The sequence below is a fragment of the Camellia sinensis genome, chromosome 15, assembly GCF_055761805.1.
Source record: "Camellia sinensis isolate YWXY chromosome 15, ASM5576180v1, whole genome shotgun sequence".
Classification (NCBI taxonomy): Eukaryota; Viridiplantae; Streptophyta; class Magnoliopsida; order Ericales; family Theaceae; genus Camellia; species Camellia sinensis.
In genome coordinates this window covers 130,272,540-130,288,591 of record NC_138975.1, presented here as the reverse complement: position 1 = coordinate 130,288,591, position 16,052 = coordinate 130,272,540, and the positions used below count along the sequence as shown (strand labels likewise).

At 31.6% G+C, this 16,052-nt stretch overlaps 2 protein-coding genes across 9 annotated transcripts; both read right to left on the bottom strand.

Annotated features, from left to right (window-relative positions):
- Nucleotides 1-129: 129 nt before the first annotated feature.
- LOC114322859 (protein MIZU-KUSSEI 1) lies at nucleotides 130-1,424 on the bottom strand. Its single transcript, XM_028270285.2, has one exon. It carries the CDS (start codon nucleotides 1,283-1,285, stop codon nucleotides 458-460), a length of 828 nt encoding a protein of 275 aa, XP_028126086.2. The 5' UTR covers nucleotides 1,286-1,424; the 3' UTR covers nucleotides 130-457.
- A 4,409-nt stretch (nucleotides 1,425-5,833) lies between these two features.
- On the bottom strand, nucleotides 5,834-13,292 carry LOC114305870 (protein Dr1 homolog). 8 transcript variants are annotated; one of them, XM_082907863.1, is made up of 6 exons: nucleotides 12,832-13,292; nucleotides 12,612-12,674; nucleotides 10,771-10,860; nucleotides 7,395-7,489; nucleotides 6,548-6,616; nucleotides 5,834-6,268 (listed from the first exon to the last, which is right to left on the bottom strand). In XM_082907863.1, the coding sequence occupies exons 2-6, from the start codon at nucleotides 12,664-12,666 to the stop codon at nucleotides 6,047-6,049; spliced, it is 531 nt and encodes a 176-aa protein (XP_082763989.1). In that variant the 5' UTR covers nucleotides 12,667-12,674; nucleotides 12,832-13,292; the 3' UTR covers nucleotides 5,834-6,046. The 8 variants fall into 8 exon arrangements, with proteins under 8 accessions (XP_082763989.1, XP_082763991.1, XP_082763992.1 ...); XM_082907865.1 differs by having other exon boundaries at nucleotides 5,834-6,265; XM_082907866.1 differs by having other exon boundaries at nucleotides 5,834-6,265; nucleotides 12,612-12,670; nucleotides 12,832-13,273.
- Nucleotides 13,293-16,052: the final 2,760 nt, after the last annotated feature.

The following is a 16,052-nucleotide window of genomic DNA, read 5'->3' as shown; positions in this document are numbered from 1 at the left end:
AAATTTTACAATCATTGAATTATGTGAGAATATTAAGATATGATACAAGAATCGTGATGCATAGTCCAAGCGTTACGAGTATTTTGTGACACAAGAACAGAGTAATTTGAGATAGAAAATCTCGCTACATAATTCAACAACTACAAGTGTTTTGTGATAGAATAGAATAACACATAAATTAGAGACATAAGATCCGGTGCCCATACATAATGCCTCCAAAGTCCTTCCTACCATTGTACAATTGAGATTATATACATAAATCTTTATCATTCCAGCCAAAACGAAAAACAAATACCCACTTTTCCATTTCTAGAGAGAGAGAGATTAGAGAGAACTAGACCTCCATGTTGGCTCAAGAGCTACCATTAGTTTCATCACTACTTAAGTCTAAAAATACTGGGAAAAAAAAAAAAAAAAAAACCCTAAGAAGCTGATCAGAGTTTCCATGGCAGGCTTATTAGACTCTGAGCAAGTAAATACTAAGTTCAGGAGCACCGTTACTATCTGGGTTCATCATATAAAAAGCCTCAGAATCTCTAGACCCAACAACCCTTTCAAACTTGGCCCTCATATACATAACTTCACCACCGTCGCTGCCACCATCGCCACCAAACTCTTCTCCTCCACCACCATTAGTCTCTGGCAAGACACCAGCACCCATTGAAATAGGCTCCACAGCTTTCAACACCTTCCACTCCTTGGGACCGCACTCTCTCCTCGTCGCAAACCCACACTTCTTCCCATTACAGTAAGTTCTCCACCGTGACTCCTCCAGCAGCAGCCGCCTCCTCCTCCTCCTCCCCCTCCCCGTCCTCACTGCCTTTTTCTCTTCCTCCTTGTCCTCTTCCTCATCCTTATCGCACTCCAGTGCAATTCTGACCAATCCGGAAGCCATTTCCCGAACCAACACGCTAATCGGAGTAGCGAGTTGGATCAAGAAGGCAGGCTCCGAGTTGGCATCTTTTTGAAATGCAAAGTGCACGTGCCCGTGCCCATGTCGGTATCCAAAAAGAGTACCGATAACTTTTGGGCTTAAGCCCAATGGCCAGTGTGATTGGTTCTTGCCAAACACAGCGAGAACCGATCGCAGCCTGGAAACTGCCATTCCCTGGAGTTTCCTTCTTTGTGATTCTTTCCTTGGCACCTTATCAGACTCTTCTTTTTCATGCTCAGGCTTCAAGGTTGGAGCTGTTTCTTCTTCTTCTTCATTAGTAACCTTGTTTGTCCAACGGAAGTGGGTTTTGGAGGAGAAGTCCTCAGAGGTCTTTGCCATGCCTGTCTTCATCTTTGAGAGCTAATCAATGGGTAGGCAGTACCTTGAAGATTTGTGGGTGGAGAGAGAGTGATTCTGATATTTTCTTAGGATTGTGGGGTTTCCATTTACTGCTTTGTCCAATAATGTCAGGAAGGAAAATTATTGCATCCTCTCAAAATTACTATATGGTACTCGTGTCTAATGAGAAATTGCAACATATACTAACGCTGTATTTAGTTGAAGGATTTAAAAAGTAATTCAGAAAGGAAAATAAAAAAGGTATGTAAAATTTGAATAATATATACTTATATTTTACTTAATTTTACATATTTTTTTCCTTTTTAAAGCTTTACTCAAATCTCTCAACCAAATACAGCGTAAAAGTAGGTGAGTCAAATCACAAAAAGGCAAATCATATGTGTGTGGGTCCTACACCCATGTAAGAGGTTTGATAAAAAACAACAATAATTGAGACTCCCATTTTTTAGAGACCTCTACAACTCCCTTTGGATCTCTACCATGGATGGTGTGGGCCCCACACATACATGAGTGGGTCCCATACAAACATTAATAATGGAGATCCAAAAGGGGTTGTAGGGATCTTTAAAAAATGAGGGTCTCAAACATTTTTCGATAAAAAATTTAATAATTTATTTAAGATCCCTAGCATAACTCTTTGTATAAAAGTAAATAAATTATCATTTGTCTTCCCACTATTCTTAATAAATATAAGTGAGTCAACTTGTTTTATTCATAATTTTTGTTTTTATTATGTAATTAATTTGAAACACTACGTACATAATCTAACATAACAGTTCAAGACTACCAAATAATTACTCATTAGGAAGATCATATTTTAGTACCATAATTTATTTATCACTTTATGTGTCAACGACATTGGATCCTCTGTCCTAAAATTTCTCTCTCCCTCTATCTCAAAATACAACAATTGAATCGTATTTTGAAATAATCACAACTTGAATTTTTCAATAATCAAATGGTTCTAAGTATTTTGAGACAAAGAGTATGAAGATTTAGGAACAGGAATCCTTGGCCTGTGTCAACACTATCTTGACTTAGCATTCGTTTGAAATTTTTAATTTTTTAGTTTTTTAATTATTTAGATTGGGATTAAAAAGTCTCGTTTGCGATAGATTTTTTGATTTTTTAAACATTTTTTAGAGAAAAAATAAAATGATTATGGTTTGAATATAACATTTTGTTTTATTAACTTTTTAACTTATCTTATTTTTTTATAACTAAAATATCCACAAAAAAAACTCATGCCAAACATAGCCTAACAAGTTTCACACCACTCATACTTGTTATCATTATTAATATGAAAAATGACAAATAAAGTATGATAAAGATTGTGATTTTCATAAGATTATTGTCATTTGATAGTTTATAGTCCTTTGTTGTAGTGGAAGAGAATCCTGAAAAAGTAAACATAATCTATCAAACCAACCATAGTAGCAGTAAAGAAAAAGAGAGAAGTTTTGAGATGAAGGAAGAAAGGAAAGAATCTGACTTAAGTATCTAGGGAGACAATGTATGTGTTATTTCACTTTCCATGTGAGGTAGGGAGCAAAAGCAATTGTCTGACTCTGATGAGATGAGACTCTTTTTTGGGGAACTGAATCCAGACACAGTAGAAGGGGAGGGAAGGTCACAAAAGCAATAGGGAAACACAGAGGCATCCATCCTTATTCACCCCAGACATGCTTCCAACACAAACACACACCATTCTGTAACCATGTCTTTTTTCTGGTAGTGTTTGTTGTTGTTAAAAGTTCTAGGGTTCCAGAAATTCCATGTTCTTATGAATAAAAGAAGATAAATCTTACAACGATAAGATTCTAAGATTGTGTTTGGAATATAAATTTAAGTAAAGATTTGAAAAAGAAAAATAAAATGTGAATGAAATATAATATCTTTTTCATTTTTCTTTGTAAATTTCTATCCAAATCTATGATTTTAGCATAACCTAATCAAAACATCATGCTCAATAAAAAAATTCCAAAAAAAAAACCTAATTCCTAAGATGCAACAGGATCTCCAATGCTAGTAAGCATTTTACCTATATCTAAACATTACTATAAAGTTTACATTTTACTTTGTCTATCAATTATTTTATGTTTCTACTCCAACCATACTCTTTATTTTAGCTATTTAATCAAATACTATTAACTTTATAGAATGCACATTAATAATAAAGATGAAGGGAAATGATCCTGATGATTAAATACATTTTTCCTAACCTTCGAAGGCTAACTACATGTAGCTAATAAATAGGAGTTGAGCTAAAATGCTTAATTATATAACTAGTGCATTGGAGTTGAAAAAAATGAATTATATTAGGTATTTTAACTAACAAACATATATGCCTAATAAATTGGAGATACTTATGTTTAGATGATAGATTTGGATTGGGATTCATTTTCTAAATTCTTATTTAATTTCATACATGAATCACAGTGTTAATCATTTTCTAATTTCTTACTTAATTTCATAGATGAATCACAGTATTAATCTTCGAAGGAAAATGTTATAAATTTCAAATTTCTTATCAAATAAATAACTAAGCATTTCATATGAGTATGGGTTCTATAAAATTACAGATTTCACACCTATATGAGATAACTAACCATTTATTTAATAAAAAATTTAATATTTGTAATATTATCCATCGTCAAATGAGCATACATTTCACCTACCTATAAAGTGACACCACATTGGTTCAGTGGTGCCAACTTAATAACCCACATTTAATGACCTATCAGAAACAATAGACAAATCAATCAAAAGCACACTCATTTTTTTGAACAATTAATGCTACAAATCTCATTAGAAAAAATCAATCCCTTTGCTGGTTTACATTTTTTTTTTTTTGATTTTTTTTCCCCTTACTTTTAGTATTTTTTGATTTTTGCTGAATTTTTTAAGTAATTTGTAGACACACTTAACATAAATATACTTAAAAAATATAATTTTTCTGAAAAAAAAATCTTTAAAAAATTTACTAAATACCAAAAATATAAAAATTCAATATATTTTTCGTATTTTTGTGTATTTATTAATTTTTAAAAATATTTTTTTACAAATATTTTACTTTTTAGATACATTTAAATAAGGTGCATCTAAAAAAATTAAAAAAATACTTAAAATTTTTAAAATATTTATTAAAAAAATACAAAAAATAAAAATTTTAATTTTTAAAAAATTAAATTCAAAAAACTGAAACCAAACACGCTGAATAAAACTCTTAAAATTTCACATTACTGATCAAGATTCTAAATAGAATGTGACCTCCCAATAATATCTTTCAATACATATTATTGATTTGAAATCCATACCAATATTCTCAATATTTTATCTGGTATCATAGACTTTTTATTTTTAGCAATATTCTCAATATTCAATACCATCAGTGCACAATTCATATATAACGTTTAGTTCATTGTAACAAAACAAAACAAAATGCAATGATCAAATCCCCTTTTTTTTTTTTTTTTTAATATATAAAATGATCAAAATCCCTTTTATCTTATAAAATGATTATTACGTTGTAATGATATTTCGTTGTAATGATATTTCGTTACAATGATGGTAAATGATGATTTTATTTTTAAAAAAAGTATATACTTCTTTTAGTAAACAATACACAATAATGAACATTACCATAGAATAATCATTCTATTTCTCAATTACACTTCTTTCAATTAGATGTAATCTACTCTAATTTATGATACTATCTGCTCAGAATTACGATAATAACCACATCAAATCAAAATTGTTGTTTATAACTTTCGAGTATATCACATTGTCACTTAGAGCAAGCGGAGTTCAGAATTATTTTGGTTAGTTTGATTTTTCAAATTATTTTTAATTAAATTTTTATTTGTTGTTAATGAACTTTTTTTATTCCCCTAAAAAAAATGATTTTTTTTTTCATATTTTTTTGAACTTTTTAAATATAATCTAAATGCTTCTACAAAAATGATTAAAAAATAAAAATTTACTAAAAACAAAAAAAAACTCGTCATCTAATGCTTCTAAAAAGCCAAAATGAAAATGTTTGATAACCCAAAATTTTGTGGCTCAAATCTGTCAAAACGACGTCGTTTTGAGTGATTTGAGCCATTTGAACCACAAAATTTTGAACTACCTAGCATTGTTGAAAACAAAATCACTGAAGACTGAAAAAAAATCTGTCTAAAAATAATTTCTGAAAAATTAAAACAAATGGTGCCGTAACCAAACAGAACATGCTCCAGAGATTCAACAAGATCCTAATTGAGACCCATTGTGTAACAGCACCAAATTGAAAATCCATCATGCAATTGATTTAACTAGCGACCAACATATTCAGCATTCATGCCCCCATTTGTGTTAACTTGCCATTTAAAAAATAATAATAATTTAGAAGACAAAAAAAAGTGGTCACAAATATAGAGCAGACAAATTTAAGTGTCAGACACATCTATACTAAATGTGGTCACAATGGTGACCAAGCCTTCCAGCCAAAAAAAAAAAAAGAATAAAATACAAGTAAACGTCATAATTCTGAAATAGAAGTTTGAACCCACTAATTACAATAATATATAGACATATATAATTCATAAAAGTACAAACAAACTCAAACAAATCTAGAGAATTTCAGTAGAGACTAGCCAAGGGCATTTTTGTACATAACTAGGAGAAAAAGACAAAAAAACACAGATGGAGAAGAACATATGGAAGTAAGACGCTTGCCTATGGTTCAAGACTAAAAAAGAGAGGGTCCTAAAGTTAGCTATTCACACCTGGTTTGAGTTCCGGTTGTTTGGGGATTGTGGCTTCGGGTTCCGATTGTTTAGGGACTGTGGGTTCAGGGTCCGGTTGTTTTGGAGTTGTGGCCCCACCATTCATTCTTGCCCGTGCCTCGGCAAACATCCTCTGCTGCTCGGCTAATGCTTCTTCCTCAGTCATTTCGGCAACATTGTTCCATTTCCCACTTTTTAGCGTGTCCTGCTAGAATGAATTTCCAAAAGAATAATCAATAAGCATGGTTGTGGAATGTAGAAACTGCATCGATGATCAAATGTAAGATCACTTTTCCCATTCATCGCATCCATTTAACATCTAATGAAAATAATTAGGGATAAGTGGAATAATTTAGATGTGGTGGAATCAGATAAACCAATGACTAAATCCAGACAGACAATCTGGTATACCAGTTCAATACATTTGCCTATCATTAGTCTTGCCATAGTTAAATGTGAAAAGGATCATGTAAAAATTGATAATTACCATAGTCTCGAGCCTGTGTTGTTCATATGCAGCATAAACCTCTTCAATGTATTCTCCAAAACCAAGAACCTGACAGACAACCACATTTGTCAGGACAACCATGTGTCTTTAGCATCAAGACAAATAAAATGAGGAGATGGTAATATTCTGCACTTGGAGGAAGGAGGGGGGGCATGGAGTGTAAATGCACTAGATTCAATCTATTGCTAATCATATTTCACATCAAAATTGAGTATGCAAGACTCCTGGTTAAAAAGCTCAAGGAATGACTCTGTTCTCATTATCTCATAGAATAACAACAACAACAACAACAAAAAATCTCAAACTATTTGAATTCACGTTGATAATATTTACTACACAACTCTGAGACACACCAAATGCAATTTGGCTAGTCAACTTGGAAAATACGTTAAGGAAAAAGATTGAAAACCCTAAAAAAGCTCCCTTTACATGCCAACTTTTAATTTGTCAACCCCCTTGCCATCTCATCGTGGTGGGTAAATTGTGAGTTGTAAATTGTTGGTCTCTAGCATTCCTCTCATATGTAAAAGCTTGGCTGGAGAAACCACCTGTGTTATTTGTAGTCTCAGGACCTCCATGCTTATAAAAAGAAAAAGGTGCTTTTCAAGAATCCATTGAAAAGGAACTGACAATTTGATTCTGCTCTAGAATACCTCATATTGATCTAATTCTAGATAAGATGGACCCCGATAAAATGGTTTCCATGAATTACACAATAATGTGCATCTAATCTAACCTCCTAATGTGCCTAAAAGTAAAATGAAGATGCCTTGTACACACAAGAACAAAAATTGAACATAAAAAAAATACAGGATTTATCAAAAACCTCTAAAGCCTTGAGTACATGCTCTGGTGCAATTGTTCTCTTCTCTTCTCTGCTACAGACTTCATTGGACTCCGATGAAATAAGGTTTATGAACTCTGCAAGAAGAGCATAGAAGAAAGAAGTTTGTTCCTTGAGAACAATGTACAATATGAACTGGCAAATGAACTTAACAAGAGAGTACATCTAATTCTACATAGTGAGAAAATCCTTATGGAATGATATGTTAGGTAAGTGGATACAATATAAGTACTATAAATAATGGATTGCATCAAATGTTTACAACACAGACAAATGTAATATTTACTACCAAAAAGGTGTATGGGCCATGAAACTCCAAAAACAAATTCCAGAAAATGAGCGATTGAATTCTTGTCATAAAAGTTATTATCTGAAATCTCCAAGTCAATCTAAATATCAACAGAAAGGATATTGAAGTTAATCTAATAACTAAAAACATGATTCTTGAAACCAATAAAATCCTTTCTGTTTATAGGAAAAGGCATTGCTTCTAGTAAAACACAAACACTTATTTCACAGAAACAATATCATTATAAAGAGAAGTGAAAAAAAAAATGAGAGAGAAAGTTCCCCGAGGGATGGGGGATTGATAGATGCTGCACTGATACATTACAGTTGATACCCTCTTGATTACAAGGTCACTTCTAAATTAGCTTAAGTTCAACGTAAAAAGACCACTGAGCTGGGGGTACTACACAGGTTTGTCTTTTCCCAGTTGACCCTTTGTAAAGCCTATTTTCCATTCAAATCCGAACAAAAACATCCCATAATCCTTAATATGTACAACTTTTATAAAGACCTCAACCCTAGTCCTTAATCCTCCGAATGACATTAATGAAGACTAGTAATGAGAGGCTAGTTGTTGGCATCACTATGCTCGAATTAAAAGGAATGGACTTGAGCAAGATCGAAGTTAATGCCAAGAAGAATGCATGTCTAAACCCAAAATAATCTCAAAGAAACAAAGGAACATTTTCTTGCTTCCACACAAAATTCACAACAAATTCAACCTATGTGCCTTACAGAAAAATTCACACCACAGGAGCATAATATTGAAAACCTGATGACCATATGCTCTTGGAAATATCACTTACCCTCTCCACATTGTGACACTTGAAAGATCTCTTACTATAGAACTAATGAAATCAAAATGCTACCAAAAGCTTCCAACTGTCCAAGGTTCTTTATAATTTCAGTTTCTGAAGAAAATGAAAATAGATAAGAACTCAAAGCAAATTTGTAGTCTCCATCATAATCATCCCAAATTACAAGAATACAACCAGAAGATCCAAAAGCAAGGATGCAAACCAATTTGTATGTGCCGAGGAAAAAATACTCTACTTTATCTTTTGCATCAACCACCAATAATTTTTTCCCCGAAAAACATCACAGCATCCATATGAGTTGCACAATGGATAATTTTGATAGTCCTCCCCTTCACAAGCTCACATACTCAAATCTAATTCAATAATCATAACCAAACTCAATTGCCCCTTTTGTCTCCTAAAAACCTCAAAGAAACACAATTGAAAATACAAGGTGCACAAGTTTGGAAGTTTCCTTGAATGATTATCCATCATAAAAAAGGTTCAACTTCAATTGTAACTACATATGTTCTCCAACGGATAGACAAAGCCTGGTTATCTCCTTTTTTAGTCACAAAGAAGTCAAGTATCTAATACAAAAAGTTGCTAGGACAGGTTGAAGTTATACTTAATAATCCCTCAATTGATCATCTGGTTATTAAACTAGAAATGCCCAACAAAACCTAGGACTGATGGGATTTGTGTGACAATCAAGCTCACGGCTTAATTTTTTTTTTACAGTGACACTGTTTTTGATGTCCCACTAAACTTGGAGATACAGCTACAACTGAAAAAACAACTTGTACATTACATACAATATGCTGAGGCCAAAACCAAATTAGCAATGGAGTTAATAGGACAAATAGGAGCAACATGAATGAGTTGATGCAGCGAATGCTCTCTTCTTTCTCTCTTTGTATTGTTTTAATTTCTTAATTTGTTTTATTTCTTTATTTATTATTTAATCATTTGTAATTTGAGGAAGTTAATAAACCAAAAATGCCTTCTTCCTGTGAAGGGTCAGTATTCCAGCACCCACTTCAGAAGAAAGATCGAAGCTCTAAAATGAAAAAAAAAATCCTTTTAATGTACATTTCATCTAAGCTCTATTAATAAAAATCTCATAAGAACAACTCGTAGAAAAATCAGTTACAATTGTGGGATATAGGGGAGAGGAATACCAGAAAAAATCTGAAGAATCACTTATCACTTGCTTGAGATCTTTTTTACGATTGATATCCTTCGCAAGCTTGTAATTAGGTAGAGTAAGGCATTCAACCACATGCAGAGGGAGAAACAAGCACATAACAACAATAGGGGAAAATACAAGTTAACAAAATGCAAGAAAGCGTTTGAAAGAAGATCCTAACTAGTCCTCCATTGATGAGAGATCTTCCAGTCAACTAGCAAACTTGTCCCGTCATGACGACACCAGCGGAGCAGTTCAAGATTTATATCAGAAAAAATGTAAATTTTTGGAGATAAAATGTTCTGCCTCTCTCAACTTCCACTTATGGCTTATAATCAGAAAAATTCTGTAGTTCTAAGGCTAAAGTCCTTTATTGCATGATAACATGGTTAGGATGAATTGTAACACACTGTAATTAACTTTAAAGATTTCTCCTATACAAATAACAGAATTCTGCTTAATAGTCCTTGCAAGATCTAGTCATACAGATATTATTAGCATGCTAACACTTGCTTATCCTAATATATGGATTGTTTTTCCACCCTCTTCATCCAACATTTAGGGTTACATTATACCAAAAACTCAGAACTAGCTCTGCTTTGTCACTACCCTTAATTCCCATAAACCACAGTGCCGGACGTTTGGTCATACCTACATCATCTGTCCTCATGTTATGATCATACTGTTTTATAAGCTTCGTGATCATGCTTGTTTTGAAAATAAGATTCTCTTCACCAATCTACGAAGGCTCAAGGAGGTAAACTTCCATGGAACTTTTGGTGCAATTACTATCAATCCATGACATTTTAGAATAGAAACAAAAACAAGAACCTAATCCGTCAAAAACACAAAAGGGAAAGGTTGTCATCAAGAAAATTGCTGCAGTCAACCAAACAAAGTTGCTACTAAAAATTTCCAGTTATATGCGACACGGCATAAATGAGAAAATAATATGACACTCATATCACTCAAGGTAACATTTGAAAGACTTCACAATCAGCGTGATAACGACAATTATAAAGTGCTGTTAATGTAAATAAAGAATTTATATGAAAGCTATGAAGTTCTATAATCAAATTCTCACCGACACAACACTCAATTAAGAGATCTTGAGCATCTCTTGCTACACGAACATCTGGAGGCAACATCTCCTTAATGATCTTAGTCATGGTTGCTGAAAGTACATAAGATGCATTAATTAAGCAAAACAATAGACTACCCCACTTAACAAAAGCAATAATACACAAAGCAAACAAACCAACTCAAGTAGAATGATATCCACTAACTTTGCTTGTAGTAGAACTCAGATAACAACCAAATGCATTGTAAATTTAACTAGTGGTGAAAATTAATGCACCTACAGACTCACAAAGAAAATGATATGCCTTTCATTCTCTTGGTATCATTCATCTTAGCAACAGTTTGCTTTCTGCATTAGGTTTACGAAATGCAAATGACAACCCACTTCAACTCAACAAGGTGTGAGCTTAATACGTTGAAAGGCTAATGAAACATTCAAAGGATACATCACATTAGCTAAGAGAATAAGATGCCCTAAATTAACAGATTAGCAAAGGGCATTGCAGCTAAGAAGACTATGAATTGAACCAAAATCGTAGAGAAAGAGCGCAAAACCATGAACCAACTGGGGTTAGCCAGAACCCCAGCACCTCATTAGGAGGTCATCGGTTCAAGTTCTTCCACTGGAAAGAATACCCCAACTGGAGACCATGGCCCTTGATGCACAAAAACCAGAATGCAAAAACATCATTAGGTAAAGTGTGTTGGCTTAGAACTCCTCTACTATTGTTTATGTTTTGTCAAATAGAATCTACTGCTACAAACAAAATTGGTTGTCTCAATTATAGTTCATGTGCAATATACAACATGGAAACTATTTAATTCTGGTTAAAGACCTTTTATTCCTTCCTTAAATGTCTCTGGCTTTAACCAAAGGTTAGTTTAAGAAACCAACACACAATTTGCTCCGAAACCATTATACACATGCCTAACAAAAATATGTATCAAAGTGGTAATTGAATTAAAAGCGGGCAAGTATCTGAAGCTGTAATGTAAGTTCACCATTACCCAATAACTTCAACAAGCATCTATAACTCAATTTGCTCACAACAAAATCAATGGCTATTTCCTTTTTGTTTCTTCTCATTTTTTGAAGAAAGTAAATTTCAATACGCTCTGTTTCCGTATTTTTTGGTGTTTGGTATAATGGAAAACGGAAGTCAACGGAAAATAGGCCTATTTGGATAGAAAATATTTTCCACTTTTAAAAGGTGTTTTGGACTAAAATCTTACCAATGTCACCACAGTATCACCCCCACTCTCACCTCCACCACCACACTACCATCACCATAGCCACAACCACGGCCACCATCACCAATGCTATGACCACCGCCATAGCCCCACCATCATGCCACCACCTCCACCTTCATTTTACCACTATCACCACCAAACATATAAAAATGCTTTCTCTCGAAAATATTTTCTAGAAAAAAAAAATTCTTGAAAATGTTTTCTGCCCAAACAAACTGTGCGTAAATAATAATAATAATAATAAAATTGAAGTTTAAACAGTTCAGAAGTTGCTGATCTAAGGTTAATAATAATTAAAAAATTTAAAAACAATCAATTTTATGTGGCAGAGTTCCACTGGAAATCTGATTCATGAGAACAAACACAGTTTTTTTTTTTTTTTTATGCAGTTGGATTACAATAATGATAATAATAAGATAAAAATCGCACAAAAATGAACTTATTGAATCACAAAAATAATAATTATTATTATAAATACACAAACATACATAGGAAAACAGAAAACATAAAGGCAGACACATATAGATAGAGATTATATGTATGAATATGGATTAAGTAAGAAAAAATGACTATAATAAAGAAATAAAAGCAAACCTTTCGGAAGAGAAGCATCCTCTTTCGTCTTCCCAACGATGTCCATAGGTTCCATTTTCCTACCTTCACAAAGTCAAACCAAACCAAACCAAATCAAATCTCAATCGCAAAAGATCCAAATCAAACAAAACAAACACGTATATGAACGCATTAAACTCAAATTCAACAGATCTAAAAAGCCAAATCGATGAGAGAACAAAGAGTTGAAAAATTGACTCACCGAGATATCGAAAATTCTGAATCCAAAGATCGAACAGAGTGCCGAATCGAGAGAACCAGAAACGAATTGAATTAGAAGATCGAAGTTGCAGAGAGATCGGCGACCATATAGATAAAGTAGAGGAGGGAGAGAGGGAGGGGGTGTTGGGGATTTCGAAGGCGATTAGGGCAACATTTCTCTATGGCGCGTTGGATCTGGGTTTTTCACGCGCTTTGAGAGCGCGTGGGTTGGATCCACGAGTTTCTGGCTTTTGTTGTTGTTGGAGTGTGTGGTGCACGATTAAGGAGAGTGTGTGGGTGAGATTTGGCGATGAGACTTGTGGATTGTATATATCATATATATATATATATGCTATGCGTGATGATGTATGTAGAGGTTTTCTCAGTCTTGGAATGAAGAGCTGGTGTTCGATGAATTGCCAATGACAGCATCTTCAATTTTTTTAAATCTATCATGAAATTGAGAAAGTGTTTGAAAGTACCCTTTAAAATATTTAAAAAGTCAATTAACATCTCAAATGAAGGCTTAAGCCTATTTTGAAAAGTTAATTAAAAGTCATCTTTCACTTCTTAATTCATTTTACATCACATTATCTATTATATTTTTTATACATTTAAAAAAAATCAAAAAAAATTAACTTTTAATCATTTTTTTTAAAAAGAATGTTTAGTCTCCACTAAGAAAGATGATTGAACTAATTTAACTCACTAAAAATAAATATTTTAAAAAATTAATAAGATAAAATATCACATTTAAATTATAATTATTTTTTTTTATAAAATTATAAAAAATAAAAAATATATATCAAGCGAAATTTTTTTATTCAAGTTAAAATAGTCAAAAAATGACAAATTACCTCAACATCTCTTGAGATTTAGCTAAATTACAAATTTTTCTGAGATTTTAGAAATTACATCATGTCCTACGAGGTTTATATTCGCATAACAATTTAACCCTTACCGTTAACTAAACATTAAAAATGATTAACTGACATCACCAAAATATAAATTGATGGACGATATTGCCCCTGCTGAAGTCCTTGTGATAAATCAACAAAATTTACAAAAGAATTATGTTAGATGGAAAAAATATGTTTTTGAAATCATGTTTGATTTGTTGTTTAGAAAAAAAAAATCAGAATTTAAAAAAAAACTAATTTAATAAAAATAAGGGTAAACTACATTGACACCCTCTGAGGTTTATATTTATTACAGTTTCTCCCTCACCTTTTGAAAATTACATCTCCCTCCCTAAGGTTTAAAGTTTTATTACAGATTGCTCCCTGAGATTTAAAGTTTCATTACAGATTGTTCCCTGTGGTTTAAAGTTTCATAACAGTTCCCCCCTCACCGTAATGATCATCGTACATAAAATTCAATTAACAATGAGGAGTTAGTGTAATTTCCCAAATGTGATGGGAGAAACTGTAATAAACATAAACCTCAGGAGGTGTCTGTGTAATTTACCCTAAAAATAAATATGAAAAAATATATTTAATTTGTAAAAATTATTTCTAACCACTCAAAAAATAAAATTATATAAAAATAATATTTATTTTTTATTTCTTAACCAAATTAATTTTTAATTTTTTTTTAAAAAATTGAAAATAAATTTCTAAAAATAAACCAAACATATTGTAAGAATTTTTTTGACAAGTCATTTATTGTATTTTTAACTTATTTAATTATTTGTTAATTTTATAAACTCTCACTATCTGACACTACAACATATAAAAGTTTTACAGACCAATTTTTTTTTTTTATTTCTAAAAGTGAAAATTTTGTTGCAAAAGACATTTAGGGACTAATTTCTATCATCATGAGGATAGTCGCTAAAAAGTTGCCCTGAAAAGTAAAAAAATAAGGCTTTTAGCGATAAAATTTTAAAAAAGTCAATAATAAATAGACTTTTAAGGACAAAATAATTTGGTCTCAAAATGATTTATTTTTTGAGACAAAAAATTTGATACCAAAAAGATGATAATTAATGACTAATGTTCAATTTTAGTTGCTAAAAATATAATGACACTTTTCGCAACAAAAATATTTGATCCCCTTAAAATAATTTTGTCCCTAAATTTTGGTCTCTAAAACCTTAATGTTTTGTAGTGTGATAAGTGTTTTTTCCATTTTAATTTTATATTTCATAACTTATTTAAAAATGATAATTTAGCTAAACCTCAGGGGAATCTATAATTTAGCTAAACCTCAAGGGAGAATTTGTAATTTAGTTAAACCTCAAGGGGTGTAGATAATTTGTCCTTATTTGTCAAAAGGGCATTTTAGTCAATTTATGATATCTGTTAACGGCGTTAATTGTGACGAGACGATGTAATTTTTGAAACCTCAGGGGAAATCTATAATTTCATTAAACCTCAAGGGAGGTGTAGGTAATTTACCTGCCAAAAAATCAGGTTAAAAAAGTTCTTTCTAATCTTTGGATAAATTCTGATAAATAAAAAAAAAATCTTTGGATAAATTAGAAAAACACAATTTGTTTAAAATATAAATTGTCTCTTATAATTTCAGAAATTATATAATGTCTCTTCAAATTTTTAATCACATAATAAATGATTATTTTATTAATAAATTATTAAATCAATTACCAATTTTTAATATGTCATAAATGTATTTCAATTTACGATTCAAATAATTTTACTGCTGTACAAGAGCATAGTTATAAATTTTATTAAATAAAAAATTCTAATAATGTGGGTTTTGTAATTTTTAAAACCACTGTATTTTAATTAAACCTCATAGGTGCATTTGTATTTTACTTAATCCTTCTATCAAATTTTTATCAGATTAAGAGATAAATATTTTTTTGAGTAAATTATATTTACTCTTTTTATGTTTAGTTATTTTTTCGCTTTGGTTTTTAATGTATGTATTCTCCAATTTGGCCTTTATTGTTTTAAATTTTTCTCAATTTATTCCAAAAATTAATTTATATTCAAAATTAGATTAAAAAAAATAACACATTAACAGTCACATAACATAAAAATATTTTATTATATATTATTCACACCTCTTATTAGGACTGTGCAAAATACTGTACAATCTGCTAAAACCACACATATCCATACTAATCTGCAACGTTCTATCCGTTAACTGCGAATTAACCTTTATAATTTATAATCCGCCTTTGAAATCGCTCCGATTCACTATAGTTAATATATATACATACATATATATATATATATATAAATTTTAACCTCTAAT

Coding starts and splice junctions, on each gene's coding strand:
- LOC114322859 (XM_028270285.2), bottom strand. CDS start 1,285: ATGAAGACAGGCATGGCAAAGACCTCTGAGGACTTCTCCTCCAAAACC.
- LOC114305870 (XM_082907863.1), bottom strand. CDS start 12,666: ATGGAACCTATGGACATCGTTGGGAAGACGAAAGAGGATGCTTCTCTT. Junction 7,490..10,770: donor CTTAATTGAGTGTTGTGTCG/GTGAGAATTTGA, acceptor CTCTTCTTGCAG/AGTTCATAAACCTTATTTCA. Junction 6,617..7,394: donor ATGTACTCAAGGCTTTAGAG/GTTTTTGATAAA, acceptor GTTGTCTGTCAG/GTTCTTGGTTTTGGAGAATA.